The sequence below is a fragment of the Colobus angolensis genome, unplaced genomic scaffold, assembly GCF_000951035.1.
Source record: "Colobus angolensis palliatus isolate OR3802 unplaced genomic scaffold, Cang.pa_1.0 Scaffold382, whole genome shotgun sequence".
Taxonomy (NCBI): domain Eukaryota; kingdom Metazoa; phylum Chordata; class Mammalia; order Primates; family Cercopithecidae; genus Colobus; species Colobus angolensis.
In genome coordinates this window covers 1,166,899-1,185,441 of record NW_012117177.1, presented here as the reverse complement: position 1 = coordinate 1,185,441, position 18,543 = coordinate 1,166,899, and the positions used below count along the sequence as shown (strand labels likewise).

Here is an 18,543-nt window from a genome sequence, read left to right as displayed (position 1 = left end):
CTTTAATATCTTAATCCCATCATCTTTGTAAGCTGAGGAGGATGTATGCCACCTCAGGACCCTGTGATGATTGCGTTAGCTGCACAAATGGTTTGTAGAGCATGTGTGTTTGAACAATATGAAATTTAGGCACCTTGAAAAAAGAACAGGATAACAGCAATGTTCGGGGAACAACCTTAAACTTAACCTTAAACTCTGACTGCCGGTGAGCTGGGCAGAACAGAGCCATATTTCTCTTCTTTCAAAAGCAAATAGGAGAGCTATCGCTCAATTCTTTTTCTCAGCAAGGAACATCCCTGAGAAAGAGAATGTGCCCCTGAGGGTAGGCTTCTGAAATGGCTGCTTTGGGGGTGGCTGTCTTTTATGGTTGAAGACAAAAGAATGAAACAAGGCCTGGTCTCCTGTAGCACTCCCAGGCTTATTAGGACGAGGAAATTCCCACCTAATAAATTTTGGTCAGACTGGTTGTCTGCTCTCAAACCCTGTCTCCTAATAAGATGTTATCAATGACAATGCGTACACAAAACTTCATTAGCAATTTTAATTTCGCCCTGTCCTGTGGTCCTGTGATCTCGCCCTGCCTCCATTTGCTTTGTGATATTTTATTACCTTGTGAAGCATGTGATCTCTTGACCCACACACTATGCATACACTCCCTCCCCTTTTGAAAATCGCTAATAAAATCTTGCTGGTTTTACGGCTCAGGGAGCATCACGGAACCTGCCAACATGTGATGTCTCCCCCGGACACCCAACTTTAAAATCTCTCTCTTTTGTACTCTTTCCCTTTATTTCTCAGAGCAGCTGACGCTTAGGCAAATAGAAAATAACCCACGTTGAATATCGGGGGTGGGTTTTCCCCCGATAATCCCTGTTTGCAGATGACATGCTCCTACAACTAGAAAACGCCATCATCTCAGCCCAAAAGCTTCTTAAGCTGATAGGCAACTTTTGTAAAGTCTCAGGATACAAAATCAATGTGCAAAAATCACTAGCATTCCTATACACCAACAACAGTCAAGCCAAGAGCCAAATCAGAAATGGACTCCCATTCACAATTGCCACACAAAGAGTAAAACACCTAGGAATACAGCTAACTAGGGAAGTGAAAATTTTCCAAAAAAATACAATAGAACTACAAATAAAAAAGGAGAACTGCTCAAATAAATCAGACAACACAAACAAATGGAAAGACATTCCACGTTCATGGATAGGAAACATCAATATCATTAAAATGGTCATACTGCCCAAAGCAATTTATATTAATAGATTCAATGCTATGCCTATTAAACTATTATTGACATTTTTCACAGAACTAGAAAAAATATTTTAGAATTCACATGGAACCAAAAAATAGCTGAGGCAATCCTAAGCAAAACGAACAAAGTTGGAGGCAAACCATACTACAGGGCTACAGTAGCCAAAACCGCATGGTACTGGCACAAAAACAGGCACACAGACCAATGGAACAGACTAGATAAGCCAGAAATAAGACCACATACCTACAATTATATGATCTTTGACAAACCTGACAAAAACAAGCAACGGGGAAAGGTTCCCTATTCAACAAATTGTGTTCCCATAAGTGGTTAGCCATATGCAGAAGATTAAAACTGGACTCTTTCCTTACATCATATAGAAAAATTAACTCAAGATGGATTAAAGACTTAAATGTAAAACTCAAAGCTATAAAAACCCTGGAAGACAACCTATGCAATATCATTTATGATGTAGGCACATGCAAATATTTCATGACAAAGATGCCAAAAGCAATTGCAACAAAAGCTTCTGCACAACAAAAGAAACTATTAATAGACAGACAACCTACAAAATGGGAAATAAATTTTTACAAACTATGCATCTGATAAAAGTCTAATATCCAGCATCTATAAGGAACTTAAATAAACATACAGAAAAACAAACCCCATTAAAAAGTGGGCAAAGGATGTTAACAGACACTTTTCAAGAGAAGACATACATGTGACCAACAATCATATATTAAAAAAATGCTCAACATCACTGATCATTAGAGAACTATAAATCAAAACCACAAGGAGATACCATCTCATGCCAGTCAGAATGGCTATAATTAAAAAGTGACAAAATAACAGATGATGTCAAGGTTGTGGAGAAAAATGTATACTTGTACACTGTTGCTGGGAGTATAAATTAGTTCAGCCATTGTGGAAGACAGTGTGGCGATTCCTCAAAGACTTAAAGACAGAAATACCATTTGACCTGCCAATCCCATTACTGTGTATATACCTGACGGAATAGAAATTGTTCAATTATAAAGACACGTGCACAGGTATGTTCATTGCAATACTATTCACAGTAGTAAAGACATGGAACCAACCTAAATGCCCATCAATCATAGACTGGATAAATAAAATGTGGTATATATACAGCATGGAATACTATGCAGCCATAGAAAAGAAAGAGATCATGTCCTTTGCAGGGACGTGGATGGAGCTGGAGGCCATTATCCTTAGCAAACTAATGCAGGAACAGAAAACCAAATATCGCATGTTCTCACTTGCAAGTGGGAATTAAATGATGAGAACACATGGATACAGAGGGGAACAACACATACTGGGACCTGCCAGAGGGTGTAGGGTGGGAGGATGGAGAGGACCAGGAAAAATATCTAATGGGTACTACGCTCAATATCTGGGTGATGAAATAATCTGTAGAACAAACACCCATGACATAGTTTAGCTACGTAACAAACCTGCACACGTACCCCTGAACTTAAAAGTTAAAAAAAACGCCGGAAGTTACACATCACGTTCAGGATAGGACTACCCCTGGGGAAGAGGGAAGGTGAAGGAAACCTCAATTTTTTTTCTGTAAAGTTTTCATTCCTTAAAAGAAAGACAAAGTAAATATACCTAAATGTTAACAACATTGAAATCTGAGTAGTGGAAACGCTGGTGTTTATTATATTTGATGCCAGGGACATTGTAGGTACTCAATTAATATTATTTGTTGAATGAGTATGATTTTCTGTTTTAAAAGTTTCTCCAACAAGCATACACAATTTTCAAATTAGCAGAACGTGCTACAAGAGCAAAGAAAAGGGAATGAAGTGAGGTGGGGAAGGCTTGAGAAATCCCTGTGGAAAGAGTGATTTCTGATCTATATAAATCTGTAACACCATACATGGGGTGCAAGCTAAAGACATAGTTCTACCTCCACCTTACCTTAATGCTGTAAGGTTCTGGATAAGCATCCAGAAAATGATCTTGAACACTTAGTCCTTTCAAGTAAATACCGGATCCTCAATTTTCTCTTCCAATAGACACTGGGTGGTGCTATTGTCCAAAAATTCCTCCCCGTCACAGATTTACTACTTCAATCTATAGACATCTCCACAGCCAATGTGTCTTGTGGGCCAAAGTGCTAGGGATTGGGGATATAAAGGTGAATAGCTTCAGTTGTTCTGTGATTATAAACTGATTGCTATCGGGTTCCGTGGCTGAGAAAGTTGCAAATGTGACTGTTACATTTCATAGGAGAGCACTACTGTCACAGAAATGTCCAGTTGTAGGGGTGAATGGCCCTGAACCACCCACCCTCACCATGAGCACCCCTACTCCACGACCTGGCCAAGGATTAGAGCAGACAACACCGAGCCCCACTTCCAACCTACTGTTAGGTTTTCATAGAGTCCTTAGGCCCCAGTGACTATAAAAAGCCCAGAGAGCCTAAATACCGGTCATTCGGCTTGGACTTCAGTGTTCCAGATGTTCTAAGCTCACTGGGCAAGATGTGTCTGCTTAATGCAGAGGTCTCTGTTATTGTGAAAGAGTAAGGGTACTTAGGATTAAGGGAATGTGGACCCTCAGGACTAAAGCAGTGGGAGAGGCCTGGGAGGTGGGGTCTGGGGAGGCGGGGTCTGCTCTGATGTCACCAAGCCCCTGATCATAGAGGAGATGGTGGGCAGGCTCTGGAGGCTGAAGCGGAGGAGGGGAAGGAAACGAGTCCGGAAACCCTGGGCCAATCAGACAGGGCTGGGGCGGGGTCTGCTGCAGGGCTTAGCGCCGCAGGCCTCTGCGCGGGCACTCTAACCTGGTCCGGAGCGAGCCTGGGTCTCAGCCCCGCGGACAGCTTTTCATGAGTCTTCAAGCCTTCAGGTGAGGACCTGTGGCCTCGCAGGAGCCAGAGGACCATGGGGACAGGGAGGCCTCGGGGTCGCGAGGCGGAGGATGCCACGCCTTCGGGAGCCAGAGGGTCCGGGGTTGGGACTGGCGCTTTGCGCCTGCGCCGCCGCCGGGCCTGGCGAGTCTGCGCCTTTGCCTTCCCTGGGCGCCACCTTCCGCGCGCGAAGCCCAGCCCTGCAGGGTGCGGGTCCTGGGAACAAGACCCAGGGATGGGGGGTGGGGGCGGACCCTTAAAGCGACCCGTCCGCGGTAGCTGCATGTCGGAGGCTTTGAGGATGAGGAGTTTGGGGGCCCCCCGGAATGGGCCCTCTGGGGCTGGGCCCTCGTTCCCTCCCATCCCGTGGCCGTTACGCTGGGCGCCAGACAACGCTAATAGTTATTTGAAAAGGTATGCAAGCTGCTCCTGACAGACTGGCCTATGCGCCTGGCCCTGCTGTTATTTATTTGTTAGTTCCAGTTTCCCAGCTCGGAGCTTGGCATCTGATCGCTCGGCAGAGGAGGGTCTTAGGGTAACCTCGACGGAATGGAGGCATGTTCGGCACTTCTGACTGCTTGGGGGCCTCTCCATTCTACACCAAGCACTAGACATAGTATCTTACTCCACCAGCGTGGGGCCGGGCTCGCTTATGAGAGCTCTGCCTTCCGATTTCTGGGATACACTACTGTCTCTTTTGGACAAACTCGGGATGCTCACAGAGCACCAGGCATTTGGTCAGGTCCATAGCCACGGACTTCTGAGTCTCATCTCCTTGCCTGTCTCTTTGCAGAGAAAACACGGTGAAAGAAGACTCACTTCTATTTGGTTTATCCCATTCTGCTGAAGTCATGGGTCTGATCCTAGTTAGCTGTCTCTTCTAACAACGTTTACAAACCAGTGCCACAAGGAGCTATTATGAGGCGTGCATTGTAGTGCCTTAATGTACTATCGTCTTTGGGGATTTAAAATAGAAAGAAATTAGTACAACTTATGCCAGTCTGTTTTGTGTGCTGCCCCCATCTCTCAAGAAAAATGCCAAAAACCAAAAGTAATTTAATAAAAAGTGAAGATGCTCAAATAGTGCTATCTCCTGTTACAAAATAATTACTTGTTTAAAGTCAGTCTTTACTTTTTCTTCTATCCCTATCTGCTCTTGTGCTTCTATCACCTCCGTTTTACTCTTGCTGTGATTTTAAGAGTCCGACATATTGGCTCTGGGTTTCTAGGGCACCTTGGTTTATAGTACGTTCTGATGTAGTGGCATTTACTGCCTATCAGAAACGGGCTAATGATGTGGAGTTGAAATTATTTTAACAAAAATATAAGTTTTTTTTTGTTTTTTAATAGAGACTTGCTCTGTTGCCCAGGCTGGAGTGCAGTGGTGCAATCTCGGCTCACTGCCACCTCAGTCTCCCAGGTTCAAGCAATTCTCCTGCCTCAGCCTCCCGAGTAACTGGGATTACAGGCGCACGCCACCATGCCTGGCTAATTTTTGTATTTTTAGTAGAGATGGGGTTTCACCATGTTGGCCAGGCTGGTCTTGAATTCCTGACCTCCAGTGACCACCTCGGCCTCCCAAAGTGCTGGGATTTTCTAAGATGTGCTGCTGTTTTTCTGTTGAAAATAAGCAGGTAGAATATACACTGGCAGGTAGAATATACACTGATATGAAATGTGAAATTTTTTGCTTGTGACCCGTTAGTCCGAAGATAGTTCTGCCATGTACATTTTCTTAAAAATGTTTTTTTCTAAAACAAACAACCCCATCAAAAAGTGGGCAAAGGATATGAACAGACATTTCTCAAAAGAAGACATTCATACAGCCAACAGACACATGAAAAAATGCTCATCATCACTGGCCATCAGAGAAATGCAAATCAAAACCACAATGAGATACAATCTCACACCAGTTAGAATGGCAATCATTAAAAAGTCAGGAAACAACAGGTCCTGGAGAGGATGTGGAGAAATAGGGACACTTTTACACTGTTGGTGGGATTGTAAACTAGTTCAACCATTATGGAAAACAGTATGGCGATTCCTCAAGGATCTAGAACTAGAAGTACCATATGACCCAGCCATCCCATTACTGGGTATATACCCAAAGGATTATAAATCATGCTGCTATAAAGACACATGCACACGTATGTCTATTGCGGCACTATTCACAATAGCAAAGACTTGGAATCAACCCAAATGTCCATCTGTGACAGACTGGATTAAGAAAATGTCGCACATATACACCATGGAATACTATGCAGCCATAAAAAATGATTAGTTTGTGTCCTTTGTAGGGACATGGATGCAGCTGGAAACCATCATTCTCAGCAAACTAGCGCAAGAACAGAAAACCAAACACCGCATGTTCTCACTCATAGGTGGGAACTGAACAATGAGACTGAACACTTGGACTCGGGAAGGGGAACATCACACACTGGGGCCTATCATGGGGAGGGGGGAGGGGGGAGGGATTGCATTGGGAGTTATACCTGATGTAAATGACGAGTTGATGGGTGCTGACGAGTTGATGGGTGCAGCACACCAACATGGCACAAGTATACATATGTAACAAACCTGCACGTTATGCACGTGTACCCTAGAACTTAAAGTATAATAATAATTTTTTAAAAAAAGTTTTTTTCTTTTCAGGCTTTCTTCTAGTCAAGATGAGTGATAAACCAGACCTGTCGGAAGTGGAGAAGTTTGACAGGTCAAAACTGAAGAAAACTAATACTGAAGAAAAAAATACTCTTCCTTCAAAGGAAAGTAAGTCATGGAGGGTTCTGATGGAACAAACAACAGAGAAAGTTAATAGGTTCACTAAATAAACCTATCTTCTAGTAAAGTTTTGATGCAAAGTAAGCAATAATTAGAGTACCATGGTATTTAATGCAGCAGTTAAAACTATCAAATAGTTCTCTTCTGGTTCTCATATGATGGGCCCAGTAGTGATAGGGGAATAAAAAACTAGTTTCTTGTTAGAAAATTATTAAAACCAGTCTTGGGATATTGGATGTAGCACTAAAAAACACTTAGTTTTTGTCTACTTTTGGGTATTTGGCATTTTTCTGCATTTAGAAATTTGAGTCCATAATATTATCCCTAAATAACCCTGTAGACTGCAGTTTTGGCTTTCTATATCTGATGACAAGATAAGGTGAGACAACAAATTTAGATCTTGGTGTACTCAAAGCTCTCAGATTCAAGGGATCGGTTTTGCCCTCTGGAGTTAGACCCTGCTGGAGAAACTCTAAGCATATTCACAAAGGCTGAGGGGCACTTTTTGTTAGGTCACTTTTATTTGAGAGTTGCAACATTAGTTAAAATTATTTGAAAGTATCTAATTTCCTAACTGTGTAGTGATAGATAAATCTGAAGAAAGTGCTTCACTTACTCCTCTGTCTTGAATAGTCTAAAAAAATGACAACAGCATTTGGAAAAACAAACCCTACAGTTGATGTAGTTTCTAATGAATGTTCAGGTGGTTAACATACACACGCATGCATCCACACACCCCACTGTGAGTTTTGTAGTTAATGCCTTGGCATTCTAAATTTAAAGCATGTATGGCAGCCTTCAATGATTTACAAAGAGCTCTTTTGGAAGAAGCTGAACTTAGTCTTAGGAAAATTCTTTTGTAATGTTTTGTTTCTTTTATCCCCCCAGCTATCCAGCAGGAGAAAGAGTGTGTTCAAACATCGTAAAATGGGGATCTCCTCCAAAGAGCAGATTTCAACATTGTCTGACAGTCTTGGTTTTAGGTTTGTTTTTTTGTAACCCTATGTGTTTGTAAAGATTTCAGGCATCTTCTGATTTCTTCTCAACTGTATTCCCTGGCTAAGAGGTCGGGGTAGTGAATGTTTCCTTAAGTTCCTTTTTAAACTTCCCATTGGTATGTAAATTCCAAATGGCAGATGCTGTCAATAATCTTGCCATTGATGACCTTTGTATTTGTAGTCCTTGCATCTCATACAGGATAAGCCAATTTTAACCTTCTACAATGGATGCCTCAATTGTTTTGTAATCTTCATGAAGTTGCATCCTTTTGCAGCTTCTTATAGTTTATTTTCACTTCCAATGTAGCAATAAAATAATAAATATAATAGTTATTGTGTGACTGTTGTGGTTCATTCTGGTAGGTAGCCTAAGGAATGAAAAGTACACAAGGCTACCCTTTCAGCCAAACAAAATGGTTGAAGGAAAACTTTTAGCAGATTATTCCTTGGGGGAAATACTCAATTCTGTCCAGGTCCAGTGAGTCCTGACTTGGGGATGGTAGGTGCTTTTTCTTTAGAGTTGGAATCACAGAGTTAAGAGAACCTTGGGAGAGAAGGTCATGTGGACTAATCTCCTTATTGCAGAATGAAGCAATGAAAACAGGGTCTGATGTGATCTGCTCAAGGTGAATAAGGGCTGGAATTCAAGCTGGGCTCTCTTTCCTTCTGGAAAGTATTTTTCAGCTTAATGGGAGTTAACATCCAAGACTGAAGTTGGATGGAGAAAGGGGCAGGAGGCACTTGCTAACAAACACCATATTAAGCACATCACATCTTCTAATGACCTGTAGCATCGAACTTCTGGTATGATTTTTTTTACTGAACAGAATTTGCTGTTTTATGAACTAAACATTTCTGGTGTTCATGGTGAGCATAAATGCTATGGATGAATTTTGTCACCTGTGACCCCCCAATTCATATGTTGAAACCCTAATCCTTAGTGTTATTGTATCTTTAGATAGGTTGTTTCAGAGGTAGTTTAGGTTATGAAGTGATAACAGTCAGGGCCTCATCCAATAGGACCATGGCCTTATAAGGAGAGAGCGAGGGACCAGTCTGCAACTTGCGAGGACACAGCAAGAAGGTGGCTGTCTACAAGCCAGGAAGAGAGCCCTCACCAGAATGTGACTGTGCTGGACATTGACTTCAGATTTCTAGACTCTAGAACTGTGAGCAAGTAAATTTTTGTTGTTTAAGTCACCTAGTCTATAGTATTTTGTTACGGTAGCCTGAGCTAATACAATAAGGAATATGTATAAATGCATGCATTTTAATTCCTGCCTTTAAACAATACTTTTGTCCCTTTTTAAAAATTATTATTTTATTTTATTTTTATGAGACAGGGTCTTGCTCTGTCACCTAGGCTAGAGTGCAGTGGTACAATCATAGCTCATCGCAGCCTTGACCTCCTGGGCTTAAGCAATCCTCCCACCTCAGCTTCCCTAGTACCTGGGACTACAGGCACATGCCACCACACCCAGCTAATCTTTCTGATTATTAGTAGAGATGAGATCTCGCTATGTTGCCCAGGCTGATCTTGAACTCCTGGGCTCAAGCAATCTGCCTGTCTCACCCTCCCAAAGTGCTGGGATTACAGGCATGAGCTACCATGCCCAGCCTCCTTTAATCATGTGTATAAAAACAAATCACCTATAATCCCACCAATTAGAAGTATTAACCATCCAGACTTGTGATCTATTAATGTACATATCTTCCTACAAAGATGGATTATACCATTCATACCTATTTTCAACCTCAAGTATTATCTTACCTCCCCCTTTCTAAGGGCTCACGTTCTTAAATAATCAGTGGGATTACATGAAGTGGAAGCTGTTTTCTCTGCTATAGCTTAAAGTTTCAAAATCAAAACAGTAGGTAGGTCAATTTTGATCAAGTGCCAATGAGGTGACACAGTCACAGGGCTTAGTGTAGCCAGAGGATTTGAACCTTGGAAGTAACCATGTTAGTCAATAGTACCTTATCTTCTACCTGAGGCAATTGTCCAGTAGAGTTGCTCAGCTCCTTGCGGTTCTCTGGAAGTGCACCTTTGTTTTACACTGAAGTCTGCACCTCCGTGGTATGCAAACTGTTCACAGGAATAGTATGTGTTTCAATGGGAATTCCTTGATATGGATCATGTTGACAAAACTTAATGAGGGTATCCTTGATCTGCTACTACTGTTTTTCTTGGTATGATGCTTATAATTTGTTAGTTACATGATGCACGCCAATTCCTTTAGTTCCTTCTTTCAGCAAAACACACCGTTAGATCACCGATGCTCACTTATTGCCCTTTACCTGCTTTCAGCCACAGAGACGGATAATCAGATGTATTCATTTCCCATTCCAGTCTTCAACATCAAGACCCATTTCTCCTCTCCCTTGCCTATAATTGGTCTATGTCAGTCACCCTTACACTTCTAGTCAGCATTCCACAGCTGGATTATGGTGCATTTTAAACATTATTTCACTAACGCTCCGGTATACTTTCTGAATTTACAAAGGCAACACACAAGAAGAAAGTCCTAATCATTCAATGTTTACAAAAATGACTACTCACAAGACTAAGTGCTTAGAACCGTATGCAATAATTAATATTCTTTGGTGGGACATTTTTATGTCCTATGGAAAACTTCTGACAAGTTCATACAGCACCAATGAGCCTGATAGAAATAAAGTGATTGAGGGGAATACAGTGTTCTTCAAACAACTCCATAGTTACTTTTTATCCCTGCAAAGGCAAACAGCTCTGAAAAGAGGCTTCAGCTTCCATAATTTTGTTAGGGATGTGTAAGACAGTCTCAAAGCACCACACGGGGACATTTATTGCAGTTAATTTTGTGAAAGATTTTTTCAGTCACTTTTGGAAGCAAACTTTTTTATTTTTTTGAAATACTTTTATGAGATTTTCTTAAAATTCAAAAATAAGTAATAATCCTGATAAGGTGGGTCAATGGCCCTAAATCCTTAGTTTATCTATTTGAAGGAGAGCTGTGGAGGTATTATGGCCCAGCACAGTTAGTCAGCATTGGGCCTAAAATGAAAAACAGACTTCTCCATGGCCTCCTTGATCAGCCACCAGCCCCCTCTTTCCACCTGCACTGTTCACGAAAGCTCTCTGGAGCATCTTGCATTGCCCACATTCTTTCTCTTGAGCACTTGTGGCTCTGCCACAGGTGAAATCCTCTGTGGTTGGTCTCTCCTGCCAGGATTTTATCACATTATTATGAGTTGCAGAAGGATTTTGTTTCTGTAGATTATCCAGGGTTCGTTTTATCATTTGCTTGAATTGACATCCTAATCAGGTGTCGGCATCCTACTCGAAAGGGGAATTTACAACATATTTTGAAAGTACTGATAACAACAATACAATAGACAAACACAGGGCTTTCAAGCAATTCATCATACATTTCCAAGGATTGAAATCCCAGAATATGTTCTCTCTCCACAGAAGTGAGTACTAGATATAAATAATACTTTTTAAAAAGTAACTGGTAAGTCACAACTGTTTTGAACCTCAGCAATATAGATATAGAAAAACAAACATACACCCAACGGGCCAAGAAGACAATACGATGTAAATTATATTGTATTAACATTCACAGGAATATTAACATTGACATCCCAGGAGGAGAAAGGAGGGATCATCTTAGTTCTCTTAGTGCCTCATCATCTTTTTCTTAGTCATTGCAAGGAGCAAGCGACATGCCCCACTACCAGCTACAGATTCATATCTCCCAATCAACACATTTGAAAGCAAGTGAGCAAAAAGTCACAGAGCAAGCAAAAATCATTCTCTGTCCCTCTTCCATGTAATAGGGCAACACCAAGGAACGCACATACTGTTTCAGTCCCAGTCATCTTCCATGCTTGTGCCAATGGCTGTGGCTCATGGGCTGCAGGTTCCTCTGTGGTGAAATGAGTGGAGACTGGGGCTTGGCATTCTCTTTGGATGCTCCCATCAGCCAATGATGCACAATTGCAACTGATAAAAGTTTGTGTTTTTAAAAAACAGGAGTTTATGGAAAAGAAAGGAATAGAATTGGATAATTCTGAAGCAATCAGAACAGTAGTTTCCGTGCTCAAGGACCAGGAATAATGAGATGCTTCCTGAAAATTCTACTTGGCTATTTCATGTACTCTCTTTGCGTCCTAATTTGTGTATTGAAAAGAATTCTGTATATGAGACATGTTCGAAAAACAGGATTAAATAGGTAAGATGTTTATATCAAGAATTTCTTTTTATGTGTTCCCAAATCGAACATAACGGACATGTGGACTATTCCACCAAATTCTCTGGGGAGAATAAGAGTGAAAATATTAAGGGACTTAGCTACAAAAATAACGTTGATCTGACTAATCCTTATAAGCAGAGGCCTGGGAATCAAACTGACAGAAATGAGCATGTAGCGAAGTGATTGCATGCAAAATTATCAAATGAAATCAATTATTTCCCATGGAATAAACTGCACCACAGATATAAATTGAAGCAGAGTTGACAATGTTTAGTTCTTGGGGAAAGAATGCATGAAAAACAGTGGGATGCCACAGGTCATGTGCCCCTTAAATCGCAAGGATACTGCTCTTGCACATGTGATGTGTAATTATAATATTTAGTTCTTTCTTATTTCATTGATTGTTTAATGTCTTCGTAGTCTTCACCGTATCCGTTTCATAAATCATTGTTTTTCATTCACCCCTATATGTCAGTGTATTGCATTACTGTTCCCTGTTGGCACTTCCAGTCATACTCTTTTGGTCACTTTACATCTCTTTAAATGACATTCTTCGGAAATTTCTTTAACAAGGTTTCTGTTGGTGTCAACACTAGGAGTTTTCAGGTTCTCTCCCTTATCATTGTTTCTGTGTTAGGTTCTGCATGAAGCTGACACCATGATGGAGTTTAGTGTGCAGGACACTTATCCCGGATCAGCAGCTGAGGAATGGACAGGAAGGAGGCAGGAGTGGGCAGAGGAAGAAGTTCATGCTTACTTCAGGCCAAACAAAAGCCTCTTGGGATACCCAGAGAAGCTCTGAAGATAAAATGGCTCATCAGAGTTATTCAGCATTGGGAATAGTTAACTAGATCTTTATACCCCTTCCTGGATTTGTCCTTGCATGTGGTCCACCTCGGGAAGGGCATGAGGTAGAGCAAGGCAGCTCAGGTAATGTCCTCAGGGACAAGTGGCTATTGACTGGCAACTACCTGCACTCCGAGCCTCACAAACATCAAATCCGTCCTCGACCAGGATTCTGGGTGATTCTCCTGCCTGTCTATCACAGCCTTCTTATTATTTCATGATACTTTAGCTAGGAATGCAACTCTATGTTGACAGTATTTTCTCTCAGACTCTGCTTTTGACTTCCATTCATTGATAGACAGAGGTCTGCTGACATACACTTTGTTATTCCCCGGAAGGCAATGTGTTTTTTCTCAACTATTATGATCTCTATGTTTTCACTTTTCTGTAGCTTTAGTATGATGCGTATAAGTGTGTTTCCTGAATCGGCAAATCATGTGTTTCCTTTGTTCTGCAAAATTACCAGCCATTTCTCTCTGAATATTATTTTCTCAAAATTCACTCTTATTTCAATTTCTGTAATGCCCATATGATGTTCATCCTACTTACTTTGTCCACACCTTTAGTTTCCTTGCCTCTCTTTAATCTTTTCTTTCTTCGTTCTCTATATGAGGTATCGTGTATAATTATTCTGATCTATCTTGTCATTCACTAAATCTCTATTCTGCTACCTCTAAACTGGTGTTACTTCTAGGGGTTACTATGTTTGTTTCTTTTCTTTTCTTTTTATTTTACTTTAAGATCTGGCATACCCGTGCTGTACGTGCAGGTTTGTTACATAAGTACACATGTGCCATGGTGGTTTGCTGCACCTGTCAACCCGTCATCTAGGTTTTAAGCCCCGCATGCATTAGGTATTTGTCCTGATGCTCTCCCTCCTCTTGTCCCCGACACCTGACAGGTCCTGATGGAAAATATTACCCTCCCTGTGTCCATGTGTTCTCATTGTTCAACTCCCACTTTTGAGTGAGAACATGCAGAGTTTGGTATTCTCTTCCTGTGTTAGTTTGTGGAAAATGATGGCTTCCGGCTTCATCCATGTCCCTGCCGAGGACATGAACTCCTTTTTTTATGGCTGCATAGTATTCCATGGTGTATATGTGCCAACTTTTCTTTATCCAGTCTATCATTGATTGGGCATTTGGGTTGGTTCCAAGTCTGTGCTATTGTAAATAATGCGTCAATAAACATATGTGTGCTTGTGTCTTTATAATAGAATAATTTATACACCTTTGCGTGCATACCCAGTAATGGGATTGCTGGGCCAGATGGTATTTCTGGTTCTAGATACTTGAGGAATCCCCACACTGTCTTCCACAATGGTTGCACTAATTTACACTTCCACCAAGAGGGTAAAAGCGTTCCTATTTCTCCACAACCTGGCCAGCATATGTAGCTTCCTGACTTCTTACTGATCGCCATTCTAAGTGGCATGAGATGGTATCTCATTGTTGTTTTGAGTTGCACTTGTCTAATGACCAGTGACGATGAGCTTTTTTCATCTGCTTGTTGGCCGCATTAATGTCTTCTTTTGAGAAGTATCTGTTCATATCCTTTGCCCACATTTGATGGGGCTGTTTGTTTTTTTCCTTGTAAATTTCATTAAATTTCTTTTAGATTCTGGATGTCAGAACTTTGTCAGATGGACAGATTGCAAAATTTTCTCCCATTCTGTATGTTGCCTGTTCACTCTGATGATATTTTCTTTTTCTGAGCAGAAGCTTAAGTATGCAGAAATTTGTTTGATTCTTGCCTTGGTAATATTCTACCTGTTTGATCTCAGGCAAGTGACACTCTTATGTGATTTGGTGTCTTTATCCACAAACATGGAGATAATAACTCTACTCCACAGAGATTTGTGAAAGGGAATTGAAGTGTTCCCTGTAAAGCACTTAGAACAATGCCTGGCAAAGTTGCCATTCTGTCAGCAGTGCCTGTTTTTATTACTATAGCAATGCCTGGTTTAATTGACACCAACCAATATCAGTGTGGGCTATATGGGTGGTAATAAGGGAGTGCAGTTAACTAGCAAGGTCGGAAGTGGTGTAAGTTCATTCAATCTTCTGGTTAGCACGTGCCACATGGACTCTGCCGATGTTCAAGGGATTGTTACCTTCAGTGATAATAATTGTAATTAAGTCCTCAACTTTACCATTGAACTGAATATATTGTTGTCCCCAGTCATATCAAATGATGAAGAAACATCTCTTAAGACCCAGGGAAAACTACTGACATGACTGTGTAGTCACTAATCAAAGGGACAGGTATTGATTAATGGAATCACGAAAATGTCTGATATATAACCGGATATTTTACATGTGGAAACAACGCTCAGATCTCTGCAGTAATGTTTTGGTGCAGAAAGCTTGTATTAGGGGATTTCCAGACAAATAAAACCAATAGGATATTTATCCATCTATCTATCAAGAGAGATTTATTTTAAGAAACTGAATCATGTGATTAAAGAAGCTGGCAAGTCCTAAATCTGCCGGGTGGGCTGGCAGCCTGGAGTCCCAGGTACAAGCTGACGTTACGGCCATGAGGCTGAAGACCCATGGGAGGGCCGATGTTGCAGTTCAAGTGTGAATGCTGTCTGCAGCAGAATTTACTCTTGCTTGGGGGAAGTCAGTCTTTTTGTTCTTTTTCTGTTTTTAAGTTCCAGGGTACTCAGGCCATTATGGCGGGCAATCCATTGTACGGAAGCCCATTGATTTAAATGTTAATCTTACCAAAAAGCACATTCACAGAAGCATTCAGAATGAAATTTGACCACATATCTAGGTACTGTAACTCAATCAAGTGGAGTTACCTAGATCTCTGTCCTTGCTTATTTGGGAAAAAAATCTCCCCCTGGTTGGAAAGACAAGACAAGACATGAAATTGGCTATCACAGAGCTAAATGTGGATCATCAGGTGATGACCATGTAACCTTAACCTGAAAATTTTCCCACTCTCTGCTTCCTACCCTTTCTCTCACTAATTTGCAACAGAGTAAACTTATGCTTCCCAACTTAAAATGGAGTTAATTCTGGTTAAAACTATGGTAAAGGCAAATAATTTTAAGTTGAACCATGCTAACTCGGAATCCATCTGTATTGGACACAATTGTGCAACATGGAATGGCTATCCAAATGTTTCAGACAGCTGTTGAAACACAGAATTGAGCTCAGGCATGGTTGAATTTCCTAACTGCTGCTTGAAGAAACTCCCGTGGTTGCACAAGAAAATCAAGTTCCTTGCATACCTTTGCAGGAAGGCTAACTTGATGGTTTTGCTTTTACACCTCTGAATTTATCACGTTGCCTTCAGGGAAAGATCAAGCTATGAAAAGACTGGTTGTAAAGGGGAGGCTCACCTCAGACTGTCTACCTAGGTATCCATGCGTTGAAGGTGCCATCACTGTAATATGAGAGAGGATGGGAGAAGACAATGTTCAAGTGCTTGGGTTCTGGACTCGGGCTGACATGGATTTGAATTTTTGCTCTTCCATTTATCAGTTGTGTAGAGCTTTGTAGAGAAATAATTTTTTTAAAGTGCAGTACAGAAAAGGGGATTGTACCCAAGTGGTCCAGAAGGGTCGTGTGGACTAGCCACAGAATTCAGCAATGGTCTCGTAGGTTGTCAGGGGCCAGTCTCTTATCTAATATAGGTTCATTTATTTATCTGTTCATTCAACAAAGATCTGAGAGCTACTACACTTACAACTAACTGCATGATCTAGTTACCCTGGGAAGTACAGAGTTGCAAATTTGGACATGTTTCAGAGTGAAAGGGGGTGCTATTAAGAATTACTCAGGGACAACAGGCGAAATCAGGACATGTAGTCACTATACTAGGTAAAATGTCTGGGATAAGGAAAAAGAGTAAATAGCCACCCTTTACAGCATCTTCTGTGCCCTCACTCACTTCCACACTCCTTCCCCCGTATTCCAGAGTGACAGTCTCATGAAAGAGGAAGAGTATTATATTGGGTCAAGAATCAGGCCCAATCATATTTTGGAGAAAGCATTGTACTGAAGTGTTTTTATTGTCTCAAATTATCATAGTGTGTTAATTTTGTCAGACACATGTGCCTGAAAGGGAAAAAGCCCCACAACAATGAAATTGAAAAAAAACAGGAGAGTCATCCTAGTTTTTTTAATTGGTCACTATCATTTTCTTAAACTTGTGGACAAATGTGAACCTAAAAGAGTCAGTCTTTCAAGATGGATCCCAGTGACTGAGCCTAATTTGAAACTAGAGCCAAGCTGCCACATGCAGACTAGAGCTCACACATGTGCTAAGAATTAACCAAAAACCCGCACCTCTATCTAACTCTGCAACTTTCAGAGGTCACCTGAACCAATCAACCAGAACTCACCTGCCCCTGTCAATCAAGGCTCAGTCGTGTTGACCAATGGGAGCTCAACTGAGTCAACCAATCAGAACTAAGTTTGAATCCTTTATTTGCATGAATGGACTGTACTGGGAACCTTGATGAGAACTTTCTCTATGAAGGCCGTGCCCTTTTTTGGTTCTCTGGAACTGCACCTTTGTTTTACACTGAAGTCTGCACCTCCCTGGTATGCAAGCTGTTCACAGGAATAGTCTCTTTCCTCCAAATTCCTTTTTAGAGAACTTTCCTTCACAATATGATGCAAGAGGTAGGAGACATGCTTACTCACAGCCTTGGATTCAAATCCTTAAGTCACCACAATTACAAGAAAACAAAAAATCAAACGAAGAAATAAACAGTAGACAAACACCTCAAACTAATTTTCTCTTCAATTTACAAGGATGAACAGCTCAAGGTCTTTTATGGGATCAGGACTGGTCACCTGCTCACATTCTGAGCCAATGGCTCAGGCCCAGGGCTGAAGACACTTCATTAGCTGAGCCAGTGGAGAGTGGGGTTTTGGTCCTCTCGTTGGATACTTCCATCCTGAGTGATGCATGTTCACAGAACATTAAGCTTTGCATTAAAAAAGATTGTAGACTGGGAAATAATAGAATTAGACAAATGCGAATGAGTTAGAGTCCTTACTTCAGTTTCTCCGAAGCTTGAAAAGGGTGCTGTTCATTGAATTTTTGATTTAGCTGTTTCTACACTGTGTGTTTTTATGTATTTAAATGAATTGTATAATAGAGGTAATGTTGAAAAAAGATTCTATGAGGTCTGCTTGTTCCATTAATAATGTTTGTCCCGTTTGATGCTTCTAAATTGTTACTTATAGCAGTAAAGTTTATCTTTGTGTCTGTGTGTGTGTGTAATGTGATTTAGTTAATATTTCAAGTATGAGTTTTGTAACCACGTTTATAAATATTCGCAGATTTTTTTTTGTTTGTTGTTTGGGTGCATCCTTCAATGGGTATCAATATCATGTTTTATTTTCCTGGAATAAATTTTCTCAGCCAGATACAATAGCTCATGCCTGTAATCCCTGAAACTTGGGAGGCCAAGGCAGGAGAATCGCTGTAGTCCAGGAGTTCGAGAACAGCCTAAGAAAACATGATGAAACCACGTTTTACTGTATATATATATACACACACACACACAAAACTTAGCCA

The 18,543-nt window shown here is 41.0% G+C and overlaps 1 protein-coding gene across 1 annotated transcript; it reads left to right on the top strand.

The window, feature by feature from the left end:
- Nucleotides 1-6,805: 6,805 nt before the first annotated feature.
- Nucleotides 6,806-8,054, top strand: LOC105520616 (thymosin beta-15A). Its single transcript, XM_011954454.1, has 2 exons — nt 6,806-6,905; nt 7,806-8,054. The coding sequence occupies exons 1-2, from the start codon at nt 6,806-6,808 to the stop codon at nt 7,841-7,843; spliced, it is 138 nt and encodes a 45-aa protein (XP_011809844.1). The 3' UTR covers nt 7,844-8,054.
- Nucleotides 8,055-18,543: the final 10,489 nt, after the last annotated feature.